Below are 26,981 nucleotides of genomic sequence, written 5' to 3'. Positions count from 1 at the left end.
CTTTGTTGTCGGAGCGGTGGTGAGGTATCCCCTTCTCTTTTAACGCTTTTAGCTGACGGACTACGGTCTGGTCGGAGATCTTGGCCGGTGCGTCTTCGACGGGGGACCTGGCTGGACCGAGGGAGCGATGGCGGAGGCTTTGAGCGCGGCGCGCTAGATGGCCGGAGTCGTCGGGAGACTCGTTCCCGAGCGCTGGGTCTGGGGCGAGCGGAGGAAGAGAGAGGAGACTTGCGTTGCCGTTGACTACGTCTGGAGGTGGCAGGTCTCCCTCTGTCACCGGTGAATGAGTTATTGGAGGACGGCCGTGGATCGGAATCTTCGTACAGAAGGATTGAACGGAGAGAGGGATTTTGGTGGATGCAGCTGGTCGGCTTGTTGGAGATCGGCGGTTTGGCTCCGCTGTGCTGTCTGGGTGTTCCCGGTGGCGGCATCTCGTGGGTAACCCTGGGGTTTTTGGACAGGGCAGCAGATCGAGGGCTTCCCTTGGGTGCATGGGTGGCCTGTGTGAAGGCAAAACAATCGTCGTCGTTGTCAGACGGGCTGAGGAACAGCAGATCCATGTTTGGTCCAAGGTAAGATTGTTTTTGTTTTTTTCCTTCTGCGTGGCGTCTGGTTCCGGATGCAGAAAACGTGAAAAGGCCGAGGTTTACAGTGGGTGGATATTTATAGGAGTGTGGCCGGAAGTGGGGGAGTGGTTGAGGCGTGGTCCTGCTCCTGAAATTCAGCTAAAACTTTATCTCCAAAATGATTTCTGCTTAATTTCTGCAGTGACGAGAAAAGGTTGCTTCTGCATCATTGTCTGCATTGCTAGTATAATGTGTATGGGGACGGATGCACACTCGTACAACAGCAGCCAGGCTCTGTTCTCTGCTTAGCAAACCTTACAAGACAACAAATTTCCTTTAATAATTTGCATTTAAACACGATCATCTCTCCACCACTGTGTATAGAATGATTTTATGTGCATACAGTTACAACTTCTGTCTATAAGCAATATGGTTCATTGAATACATATCAGACATAAGTTAAGTATGGCCAACATAAATAACATTTTCATGCAGCACGACTCATTAATCTTTGTCATCGGTGTTGGGTTACAGCAACTCATCACAGGGACCGTGTGTTCATGTTCTTTACAGCTCGGTGAAGAAAAGAGGACATTAACTTACATGCCCAGTAATTTACCATAGACTGTGTTTAAAAGTGGACGTAACTTTGGGATTTTAAAAGGATGCCAGATGCAGAAGTGCAATAAAATGGAACAGCACCAGTGATGTGGCACAGCAGACTGAGGTACATTCCGGAAGACACTCACCTTTGTGGCAATATGAGAACATTTAATGTAGCATGGGTTCAACGAACCAAGATAAATTTACAATGTGGGACACACTTGTCTGGCATGAACACTCAGCTGTGGTTTTCAGGACAGAGCATCGTCTGCCTGAAAGTTTCAATGAAGATTGCATAAACATCTTATGAAATATGCAACAATTATGTTTTTGAAGTCAGGACAGGAACATAACTGAAAAACTGCTTCATGGAACAAGTTTTTAACAAATGAGAAAAAAAGATGCTTTCTTACATTTTAATATAAAAACCTCAGAGGACTGTCAGTTGTGCTGTTATAGTTTAGATGTGAGAGTTGTGTTGTGACATGGCAGCGGAAGAAAATAAAAGTCCAATAACATCCAGACTCATAAGACTTGCACATTATGAAGTACAGTTGCAGTGCAGACCGGTCTTCCTACAGCAAATATTAATTATAAAAATATTTCCACACTTCAAAACGTCAGAGCGAGCAGGTCTTCGGTCATCTCCAGGTCAGACGTCTGTTGATTTGCTGCGTTTAATTTTGCTGAAATTAAGACACGAACACACATTATTGAATACGATGAGGAGCTGGCTGAAAGTCCACATAGTTACTCCTGATGGTAAGTTGATCATGTTTAGTGGTAAGACATTTACTATGTTTAGCATGCCAACATTAGCTAAATAGCTGTGAACACCGAGTTCAATTAATTAAGATGTGAAAGTAAATGCAGGTGTTTCATCATGAACCAAAGTACAGAACACATGAAAATGTTGACATGATGATGATGCTGGGTGAAAATTTAGAAGACCAGCTGAGAAATAACAATTGAGCCTGACGGTAACATGAACGTTTCAATAGAATCTATTGAAAAGGTGTTGAGACATCTCCGACTGACAGTTTAGGTTCAGTCGATAAGGAACAATGAAACACACCAAGCATATTCTATCCTGCAGTTGGCAGCTAGTTCGCTCAATGTTGAGCACAGACCTAGCTGGCTAAAAGCTGACATTCGTCCTCTCCCAGTACAGACTCGCAGTCACCATGCCAACCAGCCAGCCAGCCAACCAACCAACAGTGGTTGGCTGGCTGGCTGGTTGGCATGGTGACTGCCGGTGAGATGCAGGTCCACCTCATGGTCTGGTGTTGTTGTTTAAGTGGAGGGTTTTCCTTTGTGTTTGACCTTGGAAAGTGTGCACTGCTCAATCAAATGAGACCTGAAGAGTTTTTCAACAGAAGCTGCTCTTTGGAGGGATTAGTTGTTGTTGAGAGCGTCTCACATGATAACACAAAACCTCTGGGAGAAAAGGTGGCCTTCTGGAGCGGTAGAGACAACATGGACGCTCTTACCCAGCACGAGTCTCTGATTTTGGCCCACAAACGAGACCAGCGGGCCATCCAGATCGGCTCCAGGAGAGACTAACCTGACTCTTCGGTCATCTACTTTACCGAGTCCTAGCTAACACCAAAATACAGGACTTGGTGCTGCAGCAGGAGAGCTTCACCTCAACGGAGAGTTTGAACAGAGGAGTCATCAAACAACACGGTGGAGGCGGCTGATCTGTGTAAACTAAAAGTGGTGTACCAACATTATGACTGTCATGCTCGCCTGAACCTGAGACACTAACAAAGCAGATCATTGCAGGTCCATCTTTGGTCTGGATCACTGCATCATGGCAACACCTGCCGCCCAGCAGCCATCCACCCACATTATGGACTTTAAAATCTCCCTCCCATATTTGCTGCTTTTAGTTTGGAGTGATTTCAACATCATCAGATAACAGTGTTATTGTACAGGTGTTTCACACTGCAGTGAGAGCTCCCATTGGAGGGTCACATTACAGCACTGTTTATTAAACCTTCAAATGAGGTGACAAAAATCTTCAGAAGACATGAAAGCATTTATTTTCTAAGCAGTAAAGTCAAGATATGTCGCGTTTTAAAGCGGACTTACCGCAGCTCCTCCTTCAGGCGAGTCAGTTTGTCGTGCAGCCGATCATTCTTCACCGGAATGGGGTTGTCAGGGACGAACCAGGCTGCTATAAACTTACACACCACCACGACATGCTGTAGAAATACACAACACACAAACAAATATTTAAACAACTTTTTCAATTTAAATGGACAACACAGTCTCACTCACATTTGAAGAAAGTCCAGGCAACATGAATCAAATCAAATATCACAATATTTTTAACAAATACTTGTGCTTTCACAAAGTATTTTCACAATGATATTTTTTGATAAATGATCATCCGTAATGTGAATATAATGATGAAATAAAGCCCCTCCGAGAATCACCACGTTAACTTAGTGGACGGGTTTGTCCGGAGCATTGGGCCCTGGGGTACGGTTTCTCAAAACAAACTGGTCCCTGGGGTGAGTCCAAACTATCGAACTATCCCCACCATGCCCACAAGAAGGAAACCTGGGCACACTCCTGCAGCCCGACCTGAGAGGGGAGCCTGCTGGCAAGCCTCCACCAGGGCCGTCCTTGGTCAGCGATTCTGTTAGTGACCTTCATGGACAGGATATCTAGGAGCAGCCAGGTGAAGGAGAATGTCAGGTTTGGAGGTCTCAGGTTCGCTTCTCTGCTGTTTGCAGATGATGTGGTCCTGTTGACCTCTTCAGGTGAGTGTGATGAGATGAGGATGAGACGGGGATGAGAATCAGCACCTCAAAATCTGAGGCCATGGTCCTCTGCTGGGGAACAGTTGATTGCTCCCTCTGGGTGGGGACGGAGCGTCTGCCCTAAGGGAAGGAGTTTAAGTATCGTGAGGTCTTGGTCACAGTGAGGGTAGGATGGAGCGGTGCTGCACCGGACCGTGTTGGTGAAGAGGGAGCTGAGTCGAAGGGCAAAGCTTTCGATCTACGTTCCGACCCTCACCGATGGTCACCAGCTCTGGGTCGTGACCGAAAGAACGAGGTCACGGTTACAAACGGCTGGAATGAGTTTCCTCCGCAGAACTCAGCCTTAGAGATCGGGTAAGGAGCTCGGGCATCAGGAGGGAGCTCGGAGTAGAGCCGCTACTCCTTCAAGTCCTAAGAAGTAAGATGAGGCATCTGATCAGGATCCTCATGGGCGCCTCCCTCTAGGAGGAGACCTCAGGGCAGACCCAGAACAGCCTGGAGGGATTATACAGCCCATCTGGCCTGGGAATGCCTCGGGATCCCCCAGGAGGAGCTGGAATATGTCGCCGGGGAGGGAAGTCTGGGCGCACACACAATAGAAGGATGGATGAATTTGTTGGTACTTTCCATGAAAAAAAAAAAAAAAAAGATCTAGTTCTGTCTCATCTGTCCTCCACCAGTGGAGCCCTCCTGCTCATCTTCATCAGTGAGTCCTCCTGGTCTTCGTCATCTTCATCAGTGAGTCCTCCTGGTCGTCTTCATGGAGACACTGGAACAGAAAGGGACTCCTGCTGCTGTCAGACTCTGATGTACTCAGACCTCTGAGTTCAGCTGGTACCTCCTCTGAAGTTCTCCTTGGTTCTTTGTGGACCATCAGCACTGTCCTTCTGTTGAGTCTGGGCTCCATGTTGCTCCTTCAGTCTGACTCCGGTCCCGCGGACCTTCAACTGGTTCCTCACGTGCAGCTGGAGTTACAGGAACATGATGCTCATACAGCTTTTAACATGCTGAGATCATCTTCTCTGTGATCCATTTTCAGGCTGGTGACCACAATGATACCAACCATCAGAGGGACACTTCTCTTCATTTAAACAGGCTCAGTGACTGATTACAACACTGAACACGTGTGACAATAATGAAAGAAAACAGTTAGAAATAATTGAGTTCTAGTGATGATTAAATTATTTCTACCAACAAATCTGCCAAAGTCTTTTTAGAATAATGTTTGAAGATGCAATAATGGATTTTTTTTCCCCCCACTTTCTCTTCAATCGGTGAATCTCCCTCTCTAAAGGCTGCAGTTTAAATAAGAAAATTGTTTTTAATTTCAGCACTTTTCAGGAGGAATTAAGCATTTTTTCAGTGAGCTAATACGGTTACAAACAAATTAATCCACAACTGTATGTTCATGTAAATAACAGAAGAATCTGCTAAATTCAAAAAATGACATGACTTTATCATAATGCAGCCTTTAAAACCAGAAAAAGACACTTGTGCCATGTCACAACATGGAAAACCTCAGACAACATTGCGTCTCCTATCGAAATAGCCATGTAGTATTTCTATATGGCCCAGCTCTTATCTGAAGTACGAACCTCAAAGAGGATGACAAAGGCAAAGCGCACAGCCAACACCAACCAGAACTGGGAGGTCAGAGTGTAGTCGTCCGCACTCCTGTAGTCTCTGTAGCTGCAGACACAACACACACGGTTGATCACATCTGTTCACGACTCGTCTGGATGTCCAGGAGAGGCGTTCAGTCATCTCACCGGCACTGTGTGACGTTAAAGCCATCCGTCTCCATCTGATCTAAAAAGTCCTCTTTCACTGCTGGGTGACTCATGAAGGCCGTGGACAGAGTGTCATTAATGTAACCCTGCATGCAGCTGCAACAACAGAACAAAACACGGCATGTGACAACACGGAAACACGTCTGCTGACATGTTACCAGCTGAACAATGACTCACTGTGGACGAGTTTGTCCACTAGAACAAGGACCGTAATGGTAACGGTAGACAAGACGAGGAACGAAGTCTGATGTCACTCCAATGACCAGACCGTTGGCGATCACAGCCAGCACACCGATCACCTCCAACACCTTCGTCCACACACCTGCACATATGAGACAGTTACACACACACACACACACACACACACACACACACACACACACACACACACACACACACACACACACCTGCACGAGACAGTGGCACACACACACACACACACACACACCTGCACGAGACAGTGACACACACACACACGTCTGCACATATGACACAGAGACACACACACACACGTACAGTTCCTGTATCTGCAGCACAGATGTTTCATGGATATTTCATGTGGAAAACTGTTTTTAAAAAATTTCCCTTCGGGGATTAATAAAGTAAATACCTACCTACCTACCTTTTACCGGCTTCGACCTATGATTCCCGCCGTTATGATATTTATGTCATATTAGGCCAATTTGCAAAAAAAGTTTGAATCATATGCGAAACATAGAACTCACCGATGTCATTGGTCTTTCGAGGAACCAGCCTTCGTTCCAGGCGGACCATCTTGATGGCATCGAGGCGGATCTCAAAGATGTTGTTGATGAGAGCCAGAAGGGGTGCAAGGGGAAAGGCTGCCACGAATATGGTGGTGAAACTGAACTGGACCACTAAAGGGCACCAACAGCAATTAGCAACATGGAAACATGGAGATGGAATAATTTGAGGAAATTTCTGTAAAGAAGTCTGTTCGGTGCACTTATTTCTCATGAAGGTTAAAGCTGCTTTGGGTATAAGTTTGACCGGTTGTGAAAGAAACGCGAGATGTGAGCAGCTCTTTTAAATCAGCTGCGGCTCCTTTACCTTAAATAAGACTTTGATTTCCAGTGTTCACTGACTGATAGGAGCTGCTTTAGAAGCCATCACATCATTTCACCTGATCATACTAAAATAAGTAAAAGAGGAAAACTATATGAAAACTGCATAGTGTACAGTGTAGGTGAACACGGGTATGAATCCTATTTTTGTGTAGTTTTGTCTGTTAGCTGGACCAAAGACTCTCCAATAAAGATTGATTGATTGACAGGTAGAACATGGTGCTTGCTCCCTTCTTTTACTTCTCTCTGTGTGTGTCAAGAAAAATAATAGTTCTGCTGTGTGTTAACAGTCAGAAACAAATTAGATCATAATTAGAAATAATATTAAGTCAAATATCACTGAACAGTCATTTAAAAAATGAATTTTACACTGTATGTACATATCATGAGATACACGACAGTCTACTAATATAAAACACACACACACACACACACAGTTGTGATGCCGCAGGTTTGAAGGCTGATGATGTAACAGGTTGAACTTCAGGTGTCAAACCAACAACTGTTTCTCTTCTTTGTCACTAATCTCATGTTGCAAAGTGATAGTTCAGGAATGTGCGCCCACATGTTGTTATTATGATTATTATTATTATAATTATTATTAGGGTGGCACAGTTCAGTGGTTAGCGTTATTGCGTCAGAGCGAAAAGGTTCCCGATTTCCAACCCGGGCCTTCCTGTGCGAGCCTGCATGTTCTCCGTGTGCCTGCGTGGGTTCTCTCGGTTCTCCAGCTTCCTCCCACCATCCAGAAAAATGAACCTCAGGTTAACTGGTGGTTCTACAAATGTCCCTGAGGTGTGAATGAGAGCGTGAACGGTCTTTGTTTCCGTCTGTCTCTGCTGGCCCTGTGATGGACTGGTGATCTGTCCAGGTGAACCCTGCCCTTGCCCAAAGAGAGCTGGGATAGGCTCCCCCCCATGACCCCGTTCAGAATAAAGCGGGTATAGATGATGGATAGATTATTATTATTATTATTATTATTATTATTATTATATTAATCATGAACCAATGCAGCATGTTGCTGAAGGAGGTTCTGGTGCAGCTTAGTTTAAGTCTTCCTGCGGGAGCAGCCTGTCTGGGCTCCTGGATCTCCGTCCTTTAACCTCAGCACATACACATCAAATAATTTCATCTCATTTTAGTTTTAACATGGTCCTCACATGTTAGTGCTCATATATCTCAAAAGAGGCTTTCTGTGAGGATGCAGTCCACCTTGAAACCAGTTCTTTTCCAGGTGTCAGGTCGGTGGAGACACTGTTGACCTACCCATCTCCAGGAACTCGTTGAACAGGCTGAAGGCGTCCGTGTTGGCCAGGTGGTAGTTACGCAGCCAGTCTCGAAGTTTGCAGATATCACAGGGTTCAACACGTCCCTGTTCATCTCGGCAGGCATTCCTGTAACAGTAACCACACTTCCTCTCCAGCTTCTTTCCAGTACTTCTGCTCAGACAGCTCTTCAACCAGCTGGAAAACACATGAGCAGATAATATTCAACACATCAACACTGTGTTTTCATGACATCCTGTACTTAACAAGAAGTCATCATCAGAACAAAGCACACTCACGGCACAGTGAACTCAAAGATGTTATTGAGAGTCTGTTTGAGCAGCATGATCACAGCCATCTGGATGAAGAGGTCTGTCAAACAACCACTGGGATGGCACTAGAAGACACACACACCTCCACGTTACCACTGTGGTGCTGATGCTGTAAAATCGTCTGAATAACTACTCTTCTTACCTCCTCCAGTCTGAACGTGGCAATACGCACATAGTTTCCTGGATGGCCATTTATCCTGTGACAAGACAACATCAGTTATCAGTAGGCGAACCCTCTGAATGTCAAGCTGATTACTATATGTAGGTTACCATGGTTACAGATAACCACGTTGATCTACACCTGTTCCAAGAGGGCCAGCTCTCTGTGATGCCAGAGGATGTGTCAGTCTCGGTCCTACTTTTCAAGCAGCGTTAAAATCATTCACTAAGCAGATCATCAGTTGAATGTGTGCAGTGTGAAATGAAGGAACAACCTCCTCCTCTGGTTCTGGTCTCTACCATGTTCTCTGTAATGTTCTAAGGTCTAGACTTTACTATATAAAAGGCCCACAGCTGATTTGTGCTGTGATTTGGTTGAATATAAAAATGAATTGAAGTGAACTGTGACTGACAGACACAGAGTACCTGCCAAGGAAGAAGGCAACGTAGAAGAGGGAGGAGAAGAGGGTGAAGAACTGGAAGGTGAACATCTTCACCGTGAAGCTCCTCTCTGTGGCAGCGAGTGAGTTCAGCTTCTCTGAATAACACACAAACAAACAAGAATGCAACTGTTGGGAAACTTGACAAACTGTCCAATATTCAGTTAATTTAGAATTCAGTACAAGAACTGTATTGATTGACTGATGAGCCCAATCATTACGACCAGCCGTCTAACATGTGGCTGGTCCTGTGCATGATGTCAGAACAGCTCAGACGAGCTGAGGCCTGGACTCTACAAGAGTGCTGGAAGGACGCTGTTGGTAACTGGCTGTAGATCCTTCAAGTCCTCCATGTGTGAGTTGGTGGGTCAGAGTTCAACACATGCCTAACACCGAATGGCCAACACATGGATGATGATCAGGGTGGTAACAGCCCACATGTGGACAACGAGACCCTACCATTCATTTACCATCACAGATATCTCAGATATGGATTTACAGCATGTTACCAGATGATAATCAGTGTTATTCACCTAATCTGTAATGTGGTTCATTTTGTTTTACATTCACCATTAAAAAAAACATTTGAAATCTTTCTTTTTAGATTTATTATTAGAATTTTCTCCAATTTTGTTCTCACCAATGTCACACAGCTTGAGGGACACCCATCTGTTGACCTGCAGGATGTTAAACGACAGACAGCAGACATGAGAGACATTAATGGAAGCCATCTTGTATTATATCTGATATGATCCATTCAGTTTGGTTCCCGGAGGCTGACATGAGAAAGACTCTACAAACTTGTGAACATGGTTGGAGGATTAGCTGTAAATGCAGAACCACTGGTGGTTAATAAAGAACATTATAATTTAATCAGTTTAGATAAATACGGTTTAACTTTGCCACAAACTGCAACAAATATACAACAAAACTAAAGAAGCAAAGTCCAAACTAATTATTTGGACAATTATACTCGTTTTGTTTCATGTTGAATACTTCATGATACATTAATGTTTTCAATCTGACCGGCTTTACATTGGTGGGAGAAATAGCCCCTTAGCACATGCACAAAGTTCAGGGCTCCACAGGTCAAAGGTCCTTTTCATTTGGTTTTAAATCTTTTACAGTCAGTGTGTAAACAGGTCCTGAACTTGGAAGCAGCTGTCGTATGCAATGATGGATTGCTGGAGTCTGTTCAGGCAGCAGACGGTGGACTCACAAGTGTGCACCTCTGACTTCACTCTGGCTCATTAAGTCTGGGTGGACTGTATTTGGGTGAAAAGTAAGTGCATAAGAACTCCTTTCAGAGTTTTGTTGAAATGTACTTTTATAATATAGTTTCCAGTTTTTGATCTTGCAAATTATAGAAGATTATAGAATGAATGAACAGAAAATCTGCAGCCACCGTTCTTGTATGATTATATGATTAGTGTGTGTATGTTTCTTGGTTATACCTGGTTGAAATCATGCTGGGGCAATTTAGGGTCTTCTATTTAGGGTGACCCACCAGAGGGCGCTCTATACTAATGTAACAGGGGTGTAACAGAAATTTTATTCAATTCATTCTGTAGAATATTCTCTGGAGAATATTGTTACAATAATAATAATACAATAATAATAATAATAATATATTTATATAATAATAGTATTCTAAAAAATACTAAACTAGTGATTTGTTTGATGTACATGATAAAACTGATTTTAAGGTAAATTAAGGGAATTATTTCATTTTAATTAGAATTTGAGTGAGTCCAAGAATGTGAAGCCTTCTCACTTTCTGTAAATATAAACCACCAACTGGTTTTATATGAGTTTATAGAAGCACAGGTTCACAGATGTCATCCAAGTTCTCTGTGGTGGATAAATGCCCTGAGCTTTGCTGTGTCTTCAGCTGTGTGAATAAAGGACAATGAATGAAGACTGGGTCAAAGCACCTCCATCCAGGAAAACATGCTTCCTTGTCTTGCTTCCCTTTTCTGACCTGCTGTGCACTCAAAGAGTTTTACTTCACAGTGCAAATTATTTTCTTGGTCCACAGGACCATTTTCTACTTCTCCTGTTTCACCTGCTTTTTGAGAATGAACCCAACGATTGATTTTGGAAAACTAACTGTCTTTGATATCCATCAGAGTTTTTTCTCCTCAGTCTGAATGATACCACTTTGTTGACAAACTAATGTTGAAATGACACAGCTGTAAACAGCAGTAGCTAAGAGTTAAATCGCTTTGTAAGCTTTGTTATTTGGGCAGTAAAAGTGCTTCATCTCCAGTTCTTTCTATGCTGAAGTAAGCTGACTCAAATCAAAGCTCACATTTGGCACTTTGATTCTGACTGAATGTCGTGAAGCACAAAATCTGAAGAACAACAAATGTGAAACAACAAATAATTTCGGTCTAGATTGTAATTTACATGCATGTTGCATTAAAAACCTGCAGTTGATCCAAAATGCTACAGCAAGAGTTCTGACAGAATTTAGAGATCATATTTCTCCTGTTTTAGTTTCTCTTCATCGATTTCCTGTTAAATCAAGAATAGAATTTAAAATTGTCCTGCTGACTTACAAAGTGCTTCATGACCAGGTTCCATCTGAGCTCAGAGAATTTATAGAACCACCTCATCCTGATAGATCTTATAGAACCACATCATCCTGATAGATCTTATAGAACCACATCATCCTGATAGATCTTATAGAACATCATCATCCTGACAGAGATCTACTCTCTCAGCCTATTTGTGGTTCCCAGAGTTTCCACCAGCAGGATGTAAATCAGAGTTTCAGTTTTCAGGCTCCCAGTTTGTGTTCAGGAGCAGAAACCCTCTGTAGCTTTAAGGTTAGACTCAAAACTTTCCTTTTTGATAAAGTTTATAGTTGAGCTGCTCAGGCGAACCTGAACCATCCTGCAGTTCTGCTGTTATAGACCGAGGCTGCTGGGGGACCTCCCATGATGCACTGGGCTTCTTTCCTCTCACTCTTTCACTCTATAACTTGTATCTCACCATCACATCTCATTAACTTCATGTTTTTCTCTCCCATAGTTTCTTCTTATTATCTGTTGTCTCCATTCAGTTCCTTCGCTCGCATAGTTTCTGTTCTTTCTTTTGCAGATGTCCTGTCATGGAGCTGCATGTCCCTGCTCTGTGATTGTTGACCCACCAACAGTTCATGTCTTGCATCTCTATGCTGTCCTTTTCTCTCTCAGCTCACTTCTCACCCCAACTGGTCGAGGCAGATGGCTGCCCACCTCTGATCCTGGTTCTGTTAACAGATGCTCCGCCCACCTCTGATCCTGGTTCTGTCGGAGGTTTCTTCCTGTTAAAGGGAGTTTTTCTTCCCTCTGTTGTTTTTCTCCTTTAAAGAGGAGTTATTTTTCCCTCCTAGTTTATGTGGGAATTGTTGAATTGTTGGTTTCTCTGTATAATATTGTAAAGTCTTGCTGTAAGGACTGTAATGTGTTAAGTGCCATGAAATAATCTGTGTTGTGATTTGGCGCTATATAAATAAAATTGAATTGAATGAATTTAAACGTAATGTAGACGAGTAATGGATGTTTCTCCCAGTCTGCCCACACAAGGACTCGGTAGAGGTATACAGACCCGGGTCATGATCTGAATGGTGAGGTAGTGCAGCACAGCTCCCAGCATCATAGCCACAGTGTTGGCGTGGTCTTTCAGGAACTCCCACTGGCACTTAGACATCAAGGGTGCAGCGACCACTCGAAACACCACCAGAGCATGAGCGAAACCGATGATCAGCATTAACTGCAACACAAACACACCAGCATGGAGCTTCTTTTAACCCTCTTTTGCCAGGTGTTAGTCGGATCTTTTCTGTAAACATGTCATCTGATTTGAAGCTTTTTCACTTCTAAATTCTTATTTTCCAATAAGTTTCACTCATGTTCCAAAATCAGCAGGAAATAGTTGAGTTTGTTTTAACTGACAATAAAATCTCCTTCCTGCTGTTCCAGCAGGATTGAACTGGTTGTGAGGTGGTTTTATTTTGGAAGGTAAACATGTGAAGAGTTTTCTGTGACAGTCAGAATCATGAAGGTCTCCTCCCAGTGAGATACAGTAGGTGGCGCTTCATTCAGGTTAATGCCTGTAAACGGCATGTTCACTCTCCAGTATCACACTACAGATAACTCAGTTTGGTTGTGTGTGATTGTCGCAGTGCTGTGTGATTGTCGCAGTGCTGTGTGATTGTCGCAGTGCTGTGTGATTGTCGCAGTGCTGTGTGATTGTCGCAGTGTTGTGGGATTGTCACGGTGTTGTGATTGTCGCAGTGTTGTGTGATTGTCGCAGTGCTGTGTGATTGTCGCAGTGCTGTGTGATTGTCGCAGTGTTGTGGGATTGTCGCAGTGTTGTGGGATTGTCACGGTGTTGTGATTGTCGCAGTGTTGTGTGATTGTCGCAGTGCTGTGTGATTGTTGCAGTGTTGTGGGATTGTTGCAGTGCTGTGGGATTGTCGCAGTGTTGTGGGATTGTCGCAGTGTTGTGGGATTGTCACGGTGTTGTGATTGTCGCAGTGTTGTGTGATTGTTGCAGCAGATTAAAAGAAGACATGATGGACAAACAGTGTCTTACCATGACTGTCACCAAAACGAGGACCAGAGTGCTGCGCAGGTACGAGTGTCTAAACTGTTTGGTCTTACAGTTTGGATCGTTGACTATTTCCATTATTAGTTCCTCCTGTTGACACATACAAGCATGCAGACATTAAATGCACACATTAAACATATATGAGCAGATAACAGTCACTGACTGATCAAAATGGGCTTTGAATTATAAACATTACTGATGATCATCAGCTGATCAGAACAAAACCTGGAACAACAAACTTGTTTGAATCAGTTAGTATGATCTGAGTTGTGCTATTGTATTACTATTATTATCATCACTATTATGGTTGTTGTTATTGTTAGTATTACTTTTATTGTTGTGATTATAATTATTATTGTTATTATTACTATTATCATTGTTGATATTATTGTGATTACAATTATTATTGTTATTATTACTATTTTTGCTATTATTATTTATATTATTCTCATTAATATTAGTATTACTGTTATTATTAATATTATTTAGCACAGGCGTCATGTTTAACACATCTGACATTCACCCTTAACACAGGCTAATATTCCCCCTTAACACGTGACATGTTTAAAACTGGTGAGTCAAACTGAAGAAATGACTCAATGCCTTAATAACACACCTTAAAACATTGATTTCATCATGATGACAAAAGTGATTTCTGATTTATAGCATTAATAGCTTACATTAGTCAACTCTGTAAATGATTTAACATTAAGCAGGAGAACTGAAACTTGCACCCTTATAAATTAAACTTGTTTTATAGACTGATGAGATTCAGTTGTTTGGGAAGAACAGCAGCACCATATATTGTAAAAAGGACATCACATACAGTGTCAATCTGAAAAGATCCTGAAGGTGAAGTTTAAGGTGGCAGCATCCTGATTTGGAGTTTATTGCCTCTGGGTCTGGAAAGCAAACCATCATTGAGGGAATCTAAAATTCCTGTTTTATCAATATATAAATTATAATGTCAACTGTAGAACAGGAGAAGTTGGGTGATGCAGCAATGAGTCTAAACATTGAAGTAAAACTGTACAGAAAGAAAATCTGTCTTCTGATCGCAGCAGATATCCTCAGAAAGTGTCTGAGCTCTGTGAGGAAGAACTGCCCCAAACTCTTCTGAACATTCAATAAAGACACACAAGACAGGAACCATTTGTGTTATCAGGTCAAACACATTGTGTTCATCTGCATTTGACTCTGATGAGGGAACACGTTTTTTTTTTTATGAGTTTTTAAATGCAATGAAATGATTCACGTTTACATGACTGCATCTTTCTGTGAGTTTCCGTTTTCCTGTTTTTAAATGAAGTTTTCATTTTTCTAGCTGACATTTTTTTGTTCAGTTTGATGATTCTGTATTTACACAATATGTTTTCCATGTTTACAGTCACTTGAGCTCAGTTGGACATTACAGTGAACATTAAATCTTTCACTGTGTAGTCTGTAAGTCAGGCTGAAGGCTGTACCTCCTCCTCACACCAGTCATACACCTTCCACTGAGACACATGCTTTGCTCTGTGTCTCTTCCACAACTCCAGGAACAGTGTGGCTGAAACAACACAAAGAAAATGTCACCAGAACATTGTCAGTACAGAAGGTCAGATTAGATCAGATCAAACATTAGATCAGATCAGATCAGATATCAGACCAGGCATCAGATCAGATCAGACCAGACCAGATCAGATATCAGATCAGACATCAGATCAGAGCCTGTAAACAGAGATCTGATCTGATCCCTCCTGGTGTGATCGGATCACAAGTGGTCAGCTTCAAGTACAGGTGTGAACACACAGAGGATGCTGATCTGCTCAGACCACATTCAGAGGTGGTCTGGGACACACGTGGCCAAATTCTGTTAGTAATGTGAACACAATCGGTCCAGAGGACACAGTGAGACCGCCTACTCAGCTGACGTCCTCTGAATTTCAATAAAAATAAATGCAGCTCCGTGTTCCTGTGTTTGTATCTGACCCGGTGCGCCAATGTGTTACTGTCACGTTACAGCATGTTCGTTAGTTTTTATATATATTTATGATATATGCTTATTTGCATACAGAGCGGAGAAGTTAGCAGTGGTCACTTCTAACACATGAAACTCCAGGTGTGAAGCTGACCACGTGTGATTGGATCACACCAGGATGGATCAGGATGGTTCATAATGCAGGTGTATACTGGGTCAGAGACTCACCCCAGATTGCCATGAACATAGCAAAAGCCACCGTGCCCTCATTGTCAAACAAATGGCTGACCTGTGTAGATACAAACACATCATGTATGTTATGAAGAGGAAAGATCAGCATGTTTTACCACACAGACAGACAAACAGCAGGACAATGTCAGTGTTTACAGTCCTGAGTAACCAATTCATCACTCAAATAGACTGTTGGAGCCGCTAAAACCTGTTATCCTCATTATGACCTGGTTGGGGTTAGGGAATGTCTCGTTGGGGTTAGGGAATGTCTCGTTGGGGTTAGGGAATGTCTCGTTAGGATGAGGGAATGTCTCGTTGGGATGAGGGAATGTCTCGTTGGGATGAGGGAATGTCTCGTTGGGATGAGGGAATGTCTCGTTGGGGTTAGGGTCTGTCTCATTGGGGTTAGGGTCTGTCTCGTTGGGGTTAGGCAATGTCTCATTAGTGTCTGTCTCGTTGGGGTCTGTCTCGTTGGGGTTAGGGACTGTCTCGTTGGGATGAGGGTCTGTCTCGTTAGTGTCTGTCTCGTTAGGGTTAGGGTGAGAGATTCTTGGTATATGTGATAGTACTCACAAGCCCCCACTGCTGTAATACAGTTCTCCAATAAGAAAAATCTATGAAACAATGCTAGGAGGAAGGTTTTCTGTTGTTTGTGCTCAGTAACTGAACAGCAATTTGACCCTTCAGAGGCTTTGGGTTTGGTCCTGAAAAGGTTCTGAACAGCTCAGCTGATAGAAGTCAACCCTCATGTGGGCAACAAAGGCCAAACATGGAGAAGGAATGGAATGTCTGATCTGAACCCTGAAACCAGAGAGTGATGGTCAACTTTGAGGTCATGTTAAAAGGTCTAGTAGGTAAAGAGAGGACAGAGCTGTCAGCCGATCAACACAGTTGAAAAAGGTCTTCAAGCTGAAGAACGAGGCCTCTGGTGACTCTGGGTTTCTTAAAGTAGTAGAAGGGGCCGTACAGGTTCAAAGTGCTCTGGTTCTGGTGGCTGCTGAAGAACAAGTGTGGTAAAAGTCCAGGGAGGCAGTCAGAAGGACTTTTGATTGGACTTAGACTGTGTTTCGTAAAGGAGAACTGTTGACACGGACTGTGACATTGTTGAAGGTGGGAGGAGAACTTTGAGGAACTCCAAACCCTAACTCACATGTCCTCCCAGGTCAACTCTGCCTCAACCCAACTGGTTAAAGAAAATGGCTTGAATCACCTCCGGTTCAGGTTTTCTTGGAGGCTTCTTCCTTTTAAAAGGGAGTTTTTCCTTCCAGCTGTTGAATATGCAGGAATTGTTGAATTGTTGTGTTTCTATGTAATATTGTGAGGTCTTTAACTTTGTAAGGTGGCCTGAGATGATGTATATTGGGATTTGGCATTATGTAAATAAAACTGGATTGAAAATTGAACTGAAAAGGCAGGTTTGAAGACTATAAAGACGAGAATATGAAGTTGTACGATTGTAGAAATCAGTGATTTTAGAGTCCAACTCAGACTGGGGAAACTGCTGCTTTTAACTTCCTTTTTTAATTGTTCCCTAGATTAATTCTTATTACTGTTACACATTCATAAATGCATTCTGCAAAATGAATTCTTAAGTTAAACTGACTGCAGCTGGTTAAAGAAAAAAGATTTTAAAAAATAGCTGCATTCACCTTTGCGTAGGTGCACGTGTCAGAGAGTTGCCACACTTTGCACCTTTTATCACAGCGAGGACACATGATGATGCTGGACTGACACACTTCCTGACTGAGGACAAAAATTAAAGCATTAGAGGAAGTAATAGTGATTGAGCTACCGCTTAATCATACATTTTCAAATTCAACATACTTCTTAACAGACTTATATAATTATTTGAGGTTATGTTCATGCAGAAAGGAACAGTCTTGGACAACCTAGCACATTGGGCCCTATTTTTGTTCACAGTACAGATAAAGTGCAAATCTAGACGCATTGATATTTTGGTGCGGTACAAGGAGCTTTTTTACCAACGGGCTCCGCCCAGATGGGTGGAACGGTGCCACACGGAGTGCGTCGCTGGTACATTATGTTGGTGTCAATTTTGAGATGAACTTTCACATTCAATTCTCCCCGATGCAGTTTATTTATTAACACCATCACATCAGAGCACATTGCTCTTCATAAAATAAATGTATTGTAAATAAATGTATTGTGCATATTTTACTTCTGCTCACTCCTCAACATCTTTCCAACACCTGATTTCACTACAAGGATGGATCAATATGGTCCAAAACAGTTCCTCTTGTGTGCGAATGGAGTGCAGCATCGAGCACGGAGCAGGATGAAGGTCAATGCTGTGCTGTTTGCACACAAGAGCAGCAGTTTGGGAACGAATGATCCACCCTCTTATATTATAATGTCAGTGTTTATAAGATGCAGGTTTTGGTCTTCCATCATTGAACCTCTTCCTCCACTGGGCAGCGGTTCTCATAATACCAGTGAAGAGTTATTTATAATATTATTTCCCTCTTCACAGCTGTTTAACATCGTCATGGTGATTGTCGACTGTAGCACCATAAATTCAGAGATCACAGCCTGAACCTCCAGACCAGTCTGTCAGGTTCCTGCTGGTAAAAGTCTGGATGGTGTCTGTCTGTTTCTTCTTCACTCATTACAAACTGACAGCACGCTGCAGCACAGAGGTTTTAAAGTGTGGTGACCACAATGATACCAAACAGCAGACTGACCACTATTCTACATTTAAACCGGCTCAATGATGGATTACAACACTGAACAAATGTGTGACAATAATTAAAGAAAACAGTTCTAAATATCATGAGAACTCAGTTATTTCTAATTATTTTCCAGAGTAACCAACAAGTCTGTGGAGGCTGGTTTAGAATAATCCTTGTAGAAGAGGAAATAATTTATCTTTTTTCACACTTTCTTTACTCTGTGACAGACTAAAGGCTGTAGGTTTACAGGAGAAAATTGCAGTTGATTGCATAATTTTTTCAAGAGGAAGAAGCATTTTTAATGAGCTGTTGAGGGTACTAATAAATTAATTTATGTCTGTAAACCTGACTTACATGAGAGGGTTGGTGTTGAAAAAGGCAAGTCCATACAGGAACACTATGAGACCCAGAGCAGCAGCCGGAACCAGCAGTTTGGTGTACCATCCCAGCCACAGGTAATACAGAGCCACCTTCTCTCCAAAGTAACACCTGGAGCGAGGAAATAAAGAGAAGACGTGAAAAAACAAACATATCAATAAAGCAGTGACTACGAGGGATGAGCGAGTACAGCAGTATCTGTATCTGTAGAGATCCACTAAAATGTCCTTCATTTAATCCACTCGTACTTCAGCACCCATTAAACTAGTCCCTGTCCTCAGAACCAGCTTCCTGTGAGCATCTCGTGATGATGAAGAGACAGTCTTCAGGCAGGATTGATCTACTTTACACAGCCAGCAGCCAGATGACATGTGTGAAAGGTCACAGAAATGAACTCTTCTTTTAATGCTCCTCACATCTACATCACTTGTTGTGAATACAAATCAGTGCAACACTATAAGTGTGTGTCTGACAGTGTTCGATATTATCAACACGTGACTGATTTCAATGAAGCTACAATAAACCGCTTCAACACAATACTTGGAGTTAGAAATCTAAACCTGTGGAAATGATTGAAATTGAATGGGGCTGATACAGATGCTTATCCAGAGACATTTGTATTGACTGTAAATATTGAGTATAATTCATAGATGAAGCAGGTCACTGAGAACAGACTGATTTTCACTCATGTTGATCACCTGTAAGAACAATTAGTGTAATTCAATATTGTAAGAAAATAAAATTTTAGACTGATCAAGACACTTGCACTATATATATTCATTATTATCCCTATTTGATTATATGTTTCACTGCATTAACTCTTCTATACATCTAAATACTGACAAAGATAGACAGTTAAAGCCAATTAAAGACTGTTCCTGTGTTTTGAGTGCTTGTATAATAGTTAAATAGATTATTGTGTACCGCAGCCCCCCTCTTGGTCATTCAACAGCAGTCGTTGTAGAGCAGGGATTTCCCTCAGATTTAATGAGGCGGGGTAGAGAGTGCCATGTGACTGCTTCCCCTTCCATGTTGTTGCTTTGGACACTAGTTTGTCATAGACATGGAGAACATGCACGGTAAATGATCTGACCCTAACCCCAGTCACAGACAAATACAAACAGTCAAAGACAGTCGCGGACAACTACAGACAGTCGCGGACAACTACGGACAGTCGCGGACAAATACAGACAGTCGCAGACAAATACAGTCAAAGACAAATAAACTGACAGTTACAGACAGTGACAGACTGACTTGACATGGTTGACAGGTTGTCCTGTAAAAAGTCCCGACCATCGAGCCCACTTCTTCGTCAGCTGTTTCTGCTTTTTTCTCTGAAGATCATGGAAAAGAAATGTGACATACAAACATCAGGGTTTATCGTTAATTTTGTCCGACATAAAAAATAATAAGTTTCACATCAGCATCGAAACCTCTGTTCAAACGTATCTTTAAAAGTTTGTGTTCAGATTTAATGTCGTTACCTTCAAGTAGAAACCAGACAAACATTGTGCTCCCACTGCTGTATTTTACTGTGACACCAGACACAGGTTCTCTACACTCTACTGCTCTGTTCTGATTCTTTACTGGACTCTACTGTATTTTTAGTCATTTGATTGAAAGTTAAGAGGGTGCATATTAGTACATATTTCTTTAAATGTTTTCACCTTTAAATTTCCCCTTGCAGTCATTGGGAAGGTCTAATTACAGACAGGATTTCATGAGTCCACACTGTACTATATAGAATACAGTAACAAGTGCATTCTACTGTGATCTACCGTTTGTTACGCAGCAGAGGCTCTTCACACAGCTGCATTTCTTTTCTGTACTTTATTTCATTATTTGTTTGGACCCAGTTAAAGCAAAGATGAGCAAATAAAGAAGTATCTTATCAAACAATATCAGAGGGGGAGTTATGATGTCTCTCCAGACACAACACAGAAACAACTGCTTTAAGTATGTTTTCATACAGTCCAGATAAGGTCTGGTCTGATCTCTTTGAATGTGTTCGATGCAGCGGCACCGTTCGGGTCCCTGAACACATCAGCTGGGCCTCAGTGTCAGCAGATCAATATGAAAGGAGCAGTTGGTGAAAGGTTGACTGACCTCGTGGAGGCAGAACATGGTTTCAAACACATCCTTCATCAGCAGCTCCTTCAGGTTTTCTGACACAACAAAACATGTCTACATAAGGATGTTGCGTTTCCTGTTCCACATCAAAACACAAATTATATACATCACATCAATAGTTCATACTTTGTGCCTGAAAAACATTTGTGGCCGTTATGTCTGCTAGAAGTTGTTTTTTGTGTTTGTTTGTTTAATTCTTTGCACTATTGTTTATCTTAGTTTAATTGAATACTATTATATTTTTATTGTATATATTCTGCATTTTTATATTTAATATTTTTTACTCCCTTTTTTTTTTTTTAATTGTTACTTTTATTGCTTTGCCCTGCATCTATAAATGCTGCTGTAGCGAAATACTTTCCCCTTGCAGGATTAATAAAGTATCTATCTATGTAGAAGTTTACGAAGCCACAGAATATATTTAACAACATGAATTCAACGTGAACACTCACCTCCTGTGTTGATGAAGGTCTGATGAAGAATGAAGTGAACGATTCGAATCCTGGAGGAACAATACAACGTTTAAAGAAATGTCTTCTGCATCTGTGGTTTACAGGCGAACTTTAGATACATGTCAACTATTTTAGTTTTGACTGTTTATTTCAGAATAAAACTGCTTTATTAGATCCGTTTGTTTTATTAAGCAGATATAATTTTTCCTCTTTGACAACAAGTTAAAGCAGCTTCTGTTCATGTAAACTCAGTTAATGAAATGTATATGATTGTTCAGTTATTGCGTTCATCTATTCAGGTACTTGTATCCGCGATCTCAATCTGTCAGTCACCACCCGAAGCTCATGACTAAGGAGTTGTTCACTGTTCCACAACCAGAATGGGATCCTCCTCCTGAATCAGAGGTTTGACAACCAGTCGGACAGCAAACTAAACTCTCCCTGGGACGCCCTGGTACTTTTAAAAATGGGAACCAGTCCACAGTCACTGAACCCAAGAGTGCAGAGCCTTCATCATCTCGGCGTCAGACCGCATCCCCTCCGGCAGCCTCCCCACTGAGGAGCTTCTGAACTACAGTAGAGAACACAATGCTCCCAGAGTGGGTTTGGACTTCTTCAGTGTCCTGTGGTTTCAGAACCAAGACGCAAGCAGCATGTTGATGCCATGTAGGTTTTAAGATGGAAGTCTTAAAGCTACCAACTGTCGCTGGACTGCATAAATAACTCATCAGGAGTTCGTTCCAGAGTGCACTTAATAAAGGAGAGAAAGAACAGCTGGGAGGTTCATTTAGAGAGTTGTCGTTACTTCAGAGGAGAATGTGTCTTCAGTGCTGAAAATAAACATTCAGGAAGCACTGTGGAGGGTTAGAGGGGTAGGGTTAGGGGTTAAAGGGTTAGGGGGTTAGGGGTTAGACCAACAAAATATGGTTCAAAATTAAAACAAATGAGCCTCAATTGTAGAATAACGGGAAACGTTTGAGCAAACTATTTTCATTGAAGACACACTAGCCAGCGGATGTAATTAAATCCCATTAAAATAAAAGTATGTTGAAAACAGAGAGCACAGTAAATCAGTTTGTTACTCTGAGCTGTTTGATAAAAATAATAACCCTGCCTCATTTGTACATCTCGATCATGTTTAATTCACAGAATGTGTCTCATCAGTTATAATATCACAAGAGGCACAGTAGAGAGAACAAATACTGCCCATGCTACGTATGATGCTATGCTTGTCATGTGGTCAGGAACACGGCCCGACATTTACACGTTCTATGATCCCTTCATGTTAAAAACATGTCAGTAAGCAGCTGCTGTATTTGAACGATAATTACACCTCTGTTGGCTGATCCTGGAACACATGGATATGTTTCACTAAGGTGTGTGTGTGTGTGTGTGTGTGTGTGTGTGTGTGTGTGTGTGTGTGTGTGTGTTACCTGGTAGCCTGGGTGATTCCTCCCCTCACATCTCCACACCAGTTGCAGGCGTCAGACACTTTGAGCAGGTACTGGTAGTCTTCAAACATTTCACTGGGAGCACGGAGGCCGAAAAACACTTTGTCCTCATGGCTGATCCTCTGACACACAACGACACACATCACAGCGTCTTCTAGAGTACATGACATCACAGCTTCTAGAGAACATGGCATCACAGCGTCTTCTAGAGTACATGACATCACAGCTTCGAGAGAACATGGCATCACAGCGTCTTCTAGAGTACATGACATCACAGCTTCTAGAGAACATGGCATCACAGCGTCTTCTAGAGTACATGACATCACAGCTTCGAGAGAACATGGCATCACAGCGTCTTCTAGAGAACATGGCATCACAGCGTCTTCTAGAGAACATGACATCACAGTGTCTTTCCAGAAACTCACAGTGACTGTGATGTTTTTCTTCTCCAGCTGCTGAATGAAGGCTTTCTGTCTCTGAGACTTCTGGTCCGTGTCTTCGTCCATCCTCTGGCCCACTAGCACGTAGTCAAATGTCCTCTGGGTGGGCTGTCCAAAGACAAGACACCCCGATCAACATGGACATACAGACAGAACACACATCGCTTTGACCCCAAAACACCTTTCTTGTCTCCTGTGATATTTACATAGAAAGAATCAAAGTTAAACCTCAGCCTGACCCGGTTTCAGGGGAACCAGACCTCTTTCAGAGCAGTGAGACTCACATCCAGGTTCAATGGGTCACAGTTAGTAAACTGCATCTACAACCTGTCAGACCGGTACAAACCAAGGTTCATAGTACACACTACATAGAAGTACACACTGCCCTTCATGTACTTTGGGTCTGGTATTGGTTCTACGGTTCGGCCATAATTCCAGTGAATCTTTTAGACAACGCAATAAAATGTTTTCCAACTTTCTCATGAGAGTTTGGTGAAAACCCGTCCATGTTGGATCGGATCCATCTAACACTTTCAGGAAGAACTGTGATGTCTGGTGAGCCCGACCTCAACATGAAGCTTCTGGAGGACACGAGTGTCTCTGCCACATGTACAGGGTTCAGATTTACATGTGAACATGTGATGGAGGAACACAGATTACTACACGTGTCTCCATTGAAATGATTTCAGCTGTCAGACTCTCACTAGTAAACCAAACCGGTCTCTCAGCGGTCAATACCTGCAGCTGAGATCACATCAGACCAACACCTCAGCAGGTGAACACCTCTTGACTGCTCAACACCTGTCCTGTGTACCCTGTTATCTAACTGGCTACCACCACTCATCCAACGAGCCGGCTGGGTTCTGTCCCAGGTTCCGGCCTGAACGAGGTTCTGGTTGTTCAGGTGTATCCCTGCAGGTAAAGGAAACACGTTCCAGATATCGGGGCTCTAAAATAAAAGCAGCTCATGTCAGAGGTTGAGTGTTGAGGAAACATGATGGACAGAAGTGGAAACAGGAAGTTCATCTTCACATTTGATCCAGAAACAAAGTGTGAATGAGACATCAGAGAAGAAGTGTGTACGTGTTCATGTCTGATGTCACACAGGTTCATCAGAGGCTTCTTTCATATGCACACGTGTGTTCTGTGTTTGCATGTTACTGATGACGTCTGTCTGGTTCATGTAGGAAAAGTTCAGAGACCGTCAGTCGATTCTCACCAGTGAAGGAAGTAAAGGCTCCGTGGGGGGGCGGACACTCGGTCTGTCCCACAGCTCCATGGTTTCCTGTCTCTCACACACACACACACACACACACACACACACACACACACACACACACACACACACACACACACACACATTTTTAACAAATGAACATAAAGTTACAGTCCAGTTTCAGGTGTGTTACCTGTCTCACCTGCTGTGTGTGGCTCAATAACAATAACAGTAACAATGACAATAATAATAATAATAACAACAATAGCAATGATTATGATCATAATAATAACAATAACAATGATCAATAATAATAACAATGATCAATAATAATAACAATGATAATAATAATACTAATCTGAACTGATCACTTTGTTCTTTTGAACGCTTACAATAAGCTCAATTCTAAACAGGATTTGTTTACACATACAAACACATATATTCTCACTGGTATTTTCAGTTTAGGCCAGATTCTTTTTTTTTTTTTTTGTATTTATTAGTCTTATGTGTTTTTATTGCTTAGTTTGTTTTAATTCTGTTTTAGAGTTGTGCAGCACTTTGTTTCAGTAAATAAACTGATTGCTACATTTTGCATAATCAGAATCAGATTTTTTTTAAATACAACAGGTTTCCTTGGTGAGTTAGTATGAACCACATTTTACTATAAGGTGCAACTTTACACAGCAGGTTAGACCGTATGATGTGTAATAAAAGAATACTAACATTGGTCTTTCCGCTGTTCTTCAGGAGTCTGTATGGTAGGTTAATATACTGGCAGTTTAATGACTCCTGATCTTCAGCAGGTTACAACATGTGACTTTAAATTTGTCGTGGTGTTTTATAGCTACTGATCAAATGAAGCTTGAACATTCCTTTGTGTTCAACTTTCTGTTGGTTTGACATTGATTCAATAGTGAGCCAACTATAATTATTTTTATGTCACCAATGAATCATTTGGTCAAAGACAAAGATATTGAGTTTAGTTTGAAGAAGACCAAGAAGCATGATTCCATGAGAGAAGAGTCTCTAAGATTTGGTTTCCTGAAGTGGAATGTGTGATGAGTGCAAAGATGTTGATCTTCAGAGTCATACATATTTAAAAGCTACAAATGATGAACCTGGAAAGTGCTCAGAGCGCTGCTTCCAGCAGAGTCTTTGTCCTGCTCTAACAGTCATGAAGCAGCCGGCAGGTCCAGACTTGTCCGACTCACTCAGCTCTTCATGTCTGATTTCTCCAGTTTGTCAGACTGGTTCCTGCCCTGATACCAACTGCAGAGATCCACCAGCAGATATGCTTTGCAAATTCTAGAGATACAGCCTCAACAGTGGATACAGCCTCAATGGGGGATGGGGGGATTGGTGAGTGAGAGCAGCTGGCTGATTAAGGAACAGAAAGCAGGTGAGGTGGGTGTGGTCAGCAGGTAACAGCAGGGACAGAAAAGACCACAAGTGAACACAGGGAGCTGACACTAAAAGACAGACTTTCAAAATAACTGAAAATTAAAGAACAGAAGAAGGTTCAAACTAAAACAAAAGTAACTTTCAAACTAAAGCAGGACTACAAACCAACAAGAATACAAAACTGATGACCAAATCATTAAACCTTGAGGAAAATATGACAAAATAACAGCTGTGTCAAAGAAGCACAAACATTTAAAACTGATATTAATCTCTGTTTTGTTTTTTAAATTGAGACAGAAACAATCAATGCAATTTTCTTAGTATTAACTGTGGTGAGGAAACAATTAGCAGGTTTGTCAACGGCATGTTATATTTATTCACGAGTTTTCGACCTAAAATGAAACTGAATTCTGTTTGTTTGTTTTCTGTGTTTTAATGAGAAATACATACAGATCTGATTTCTATTTACATCCTGTGAACATCTGATTTTCTGAAAGTCTCAGACTGCAGATGAACAAGACGACAGCTCAGTGAATGTAGAGATCAAACTCCACATTCAGAACTTCCTCATGTAGACTCACCTCAACACATCGTCACGAGCTTACCTGGGGTCAGGGGACTGAGGAAGAGCTCGTGGGTCTGTTTACCTCGGCAGTCTGGAGGAAGTTGTTTGAGAGTTGATGTGAAGTTCAGTCGGAGGATCTGCGTCCATCCACCGCGTCCTCAAAGTGTCCCATCGTCTGACCCACTGACCCGTAGCGGGAAAACAGAACACACACTGGTCTCAACACGAACTGCTCCTCGCTTCACTTCCGGATGTTTGCAGAACGCTGCACCGTATGCGCGTGTGTAGAGTTGCAGGTGTGCCGTTTTACCTGCAGCCGCCGACGTCACCAGTCGCTAAAACGGGACAGACTCCTGTTGCGTTCACGCTCCTCAGGTAGGGTAGTTAATGTGAGCTTTTCCTCATGTTAAATAACTGCAGTATTTATTTTGGAAACTACTGTTTTTAGAATCATCTT

General features: G+C 42.2%; 1 protein-coding gene across 4 annotated transcripts; it reads right to left on the bottom strand.

The window, feature by feature from the left end:
* Positions 1 to 943: 943 nt before the first annotated feature.
* Positions 944 to 26,763, bottom strand: ano9b (anoctamin 9b). Of its 4 annotated transcripts, none has more exons than XM_069147230.1 (24): positions 26,565 to 26,763; positions 24,562 to 24,627; positions 23,328 to 23,450; positions 22,885 to 23,024; positions 21,452 to 21,501; positions 20,976 to 21,034; positions 20,124 to 20,203; positions 18,846 to 18,980; positions 17,451 to 17,544; positions 15,799 to 15,859; positions 15,077 to 15,159; positions 13,596 to 13,700; positions 12,606 to 12,770; positions 9,652 to 9,688; positions 8,998 to 9,109; positions 8,555 to 8,609; positions 8,380 to 8,477; positions 8,082 to 8,278; positions 6,456 to 6,608; positions 5,908 to 6,052; positions 5,710 to 5,826; positions 5,536 to 5,629; positions 3,264 to 3,376; positions 944 to 1,855 (listed from the first exon to the last, which is right to left on the bottom strand). In XM_069147230.1, exons 2-24 carry the CDS (start codon positions 24,619 to 24,621, stop codon positions 1,822 to 1,824), a joined length of 2,310 nt encoding a protein of 769 aa, XP_069003331.1. In that variant the 5' UTR covers positions 24,622 to 24,627; positions 26,565 to 26,763; the 3' UTR covers positions 944 to 1,821. The 4 variants fall into 4 exon arrangements, 3 of the variants coding, with proteins under 3 accessions (XP_069003331.1, XP_069003332.1, XP_069003333.1); XM_069147231.1 differs by having other exon boundaries at positions 26,607 to 26,763; XR_011178158.1 differs by lacking the exons at positions 944 to 1,855; positions 3,264 to 3,376; positions 5,908 to 6,052; positions 26,565 to 26,763 and having other exon boundaries at positions 5,540 to 5,629; positions 24,562 to 26,558.
* Positions 26,764 to 26,981: the final 218 nt, after the last annotated feature.

Source organism: Embiotoca jacksoni, unplaced genomic scaffold, assembly GCF_022577435.1.
Source record: "Embiotoca jacksoni isolate LCO1_2020_lvr unplaced genomic scaffold, fEmbJac1.0.p SCAF_136, whole genome shotgun sequence".
NCBI lineage: Eukaryota > Metazoa > Chordata > Actinopteri > Embiotocidae > Embiotoca > Embiotoca jacksoni.
This window is presented reverse-complemented; position numbering and strand designations above follow the sequence as displayed.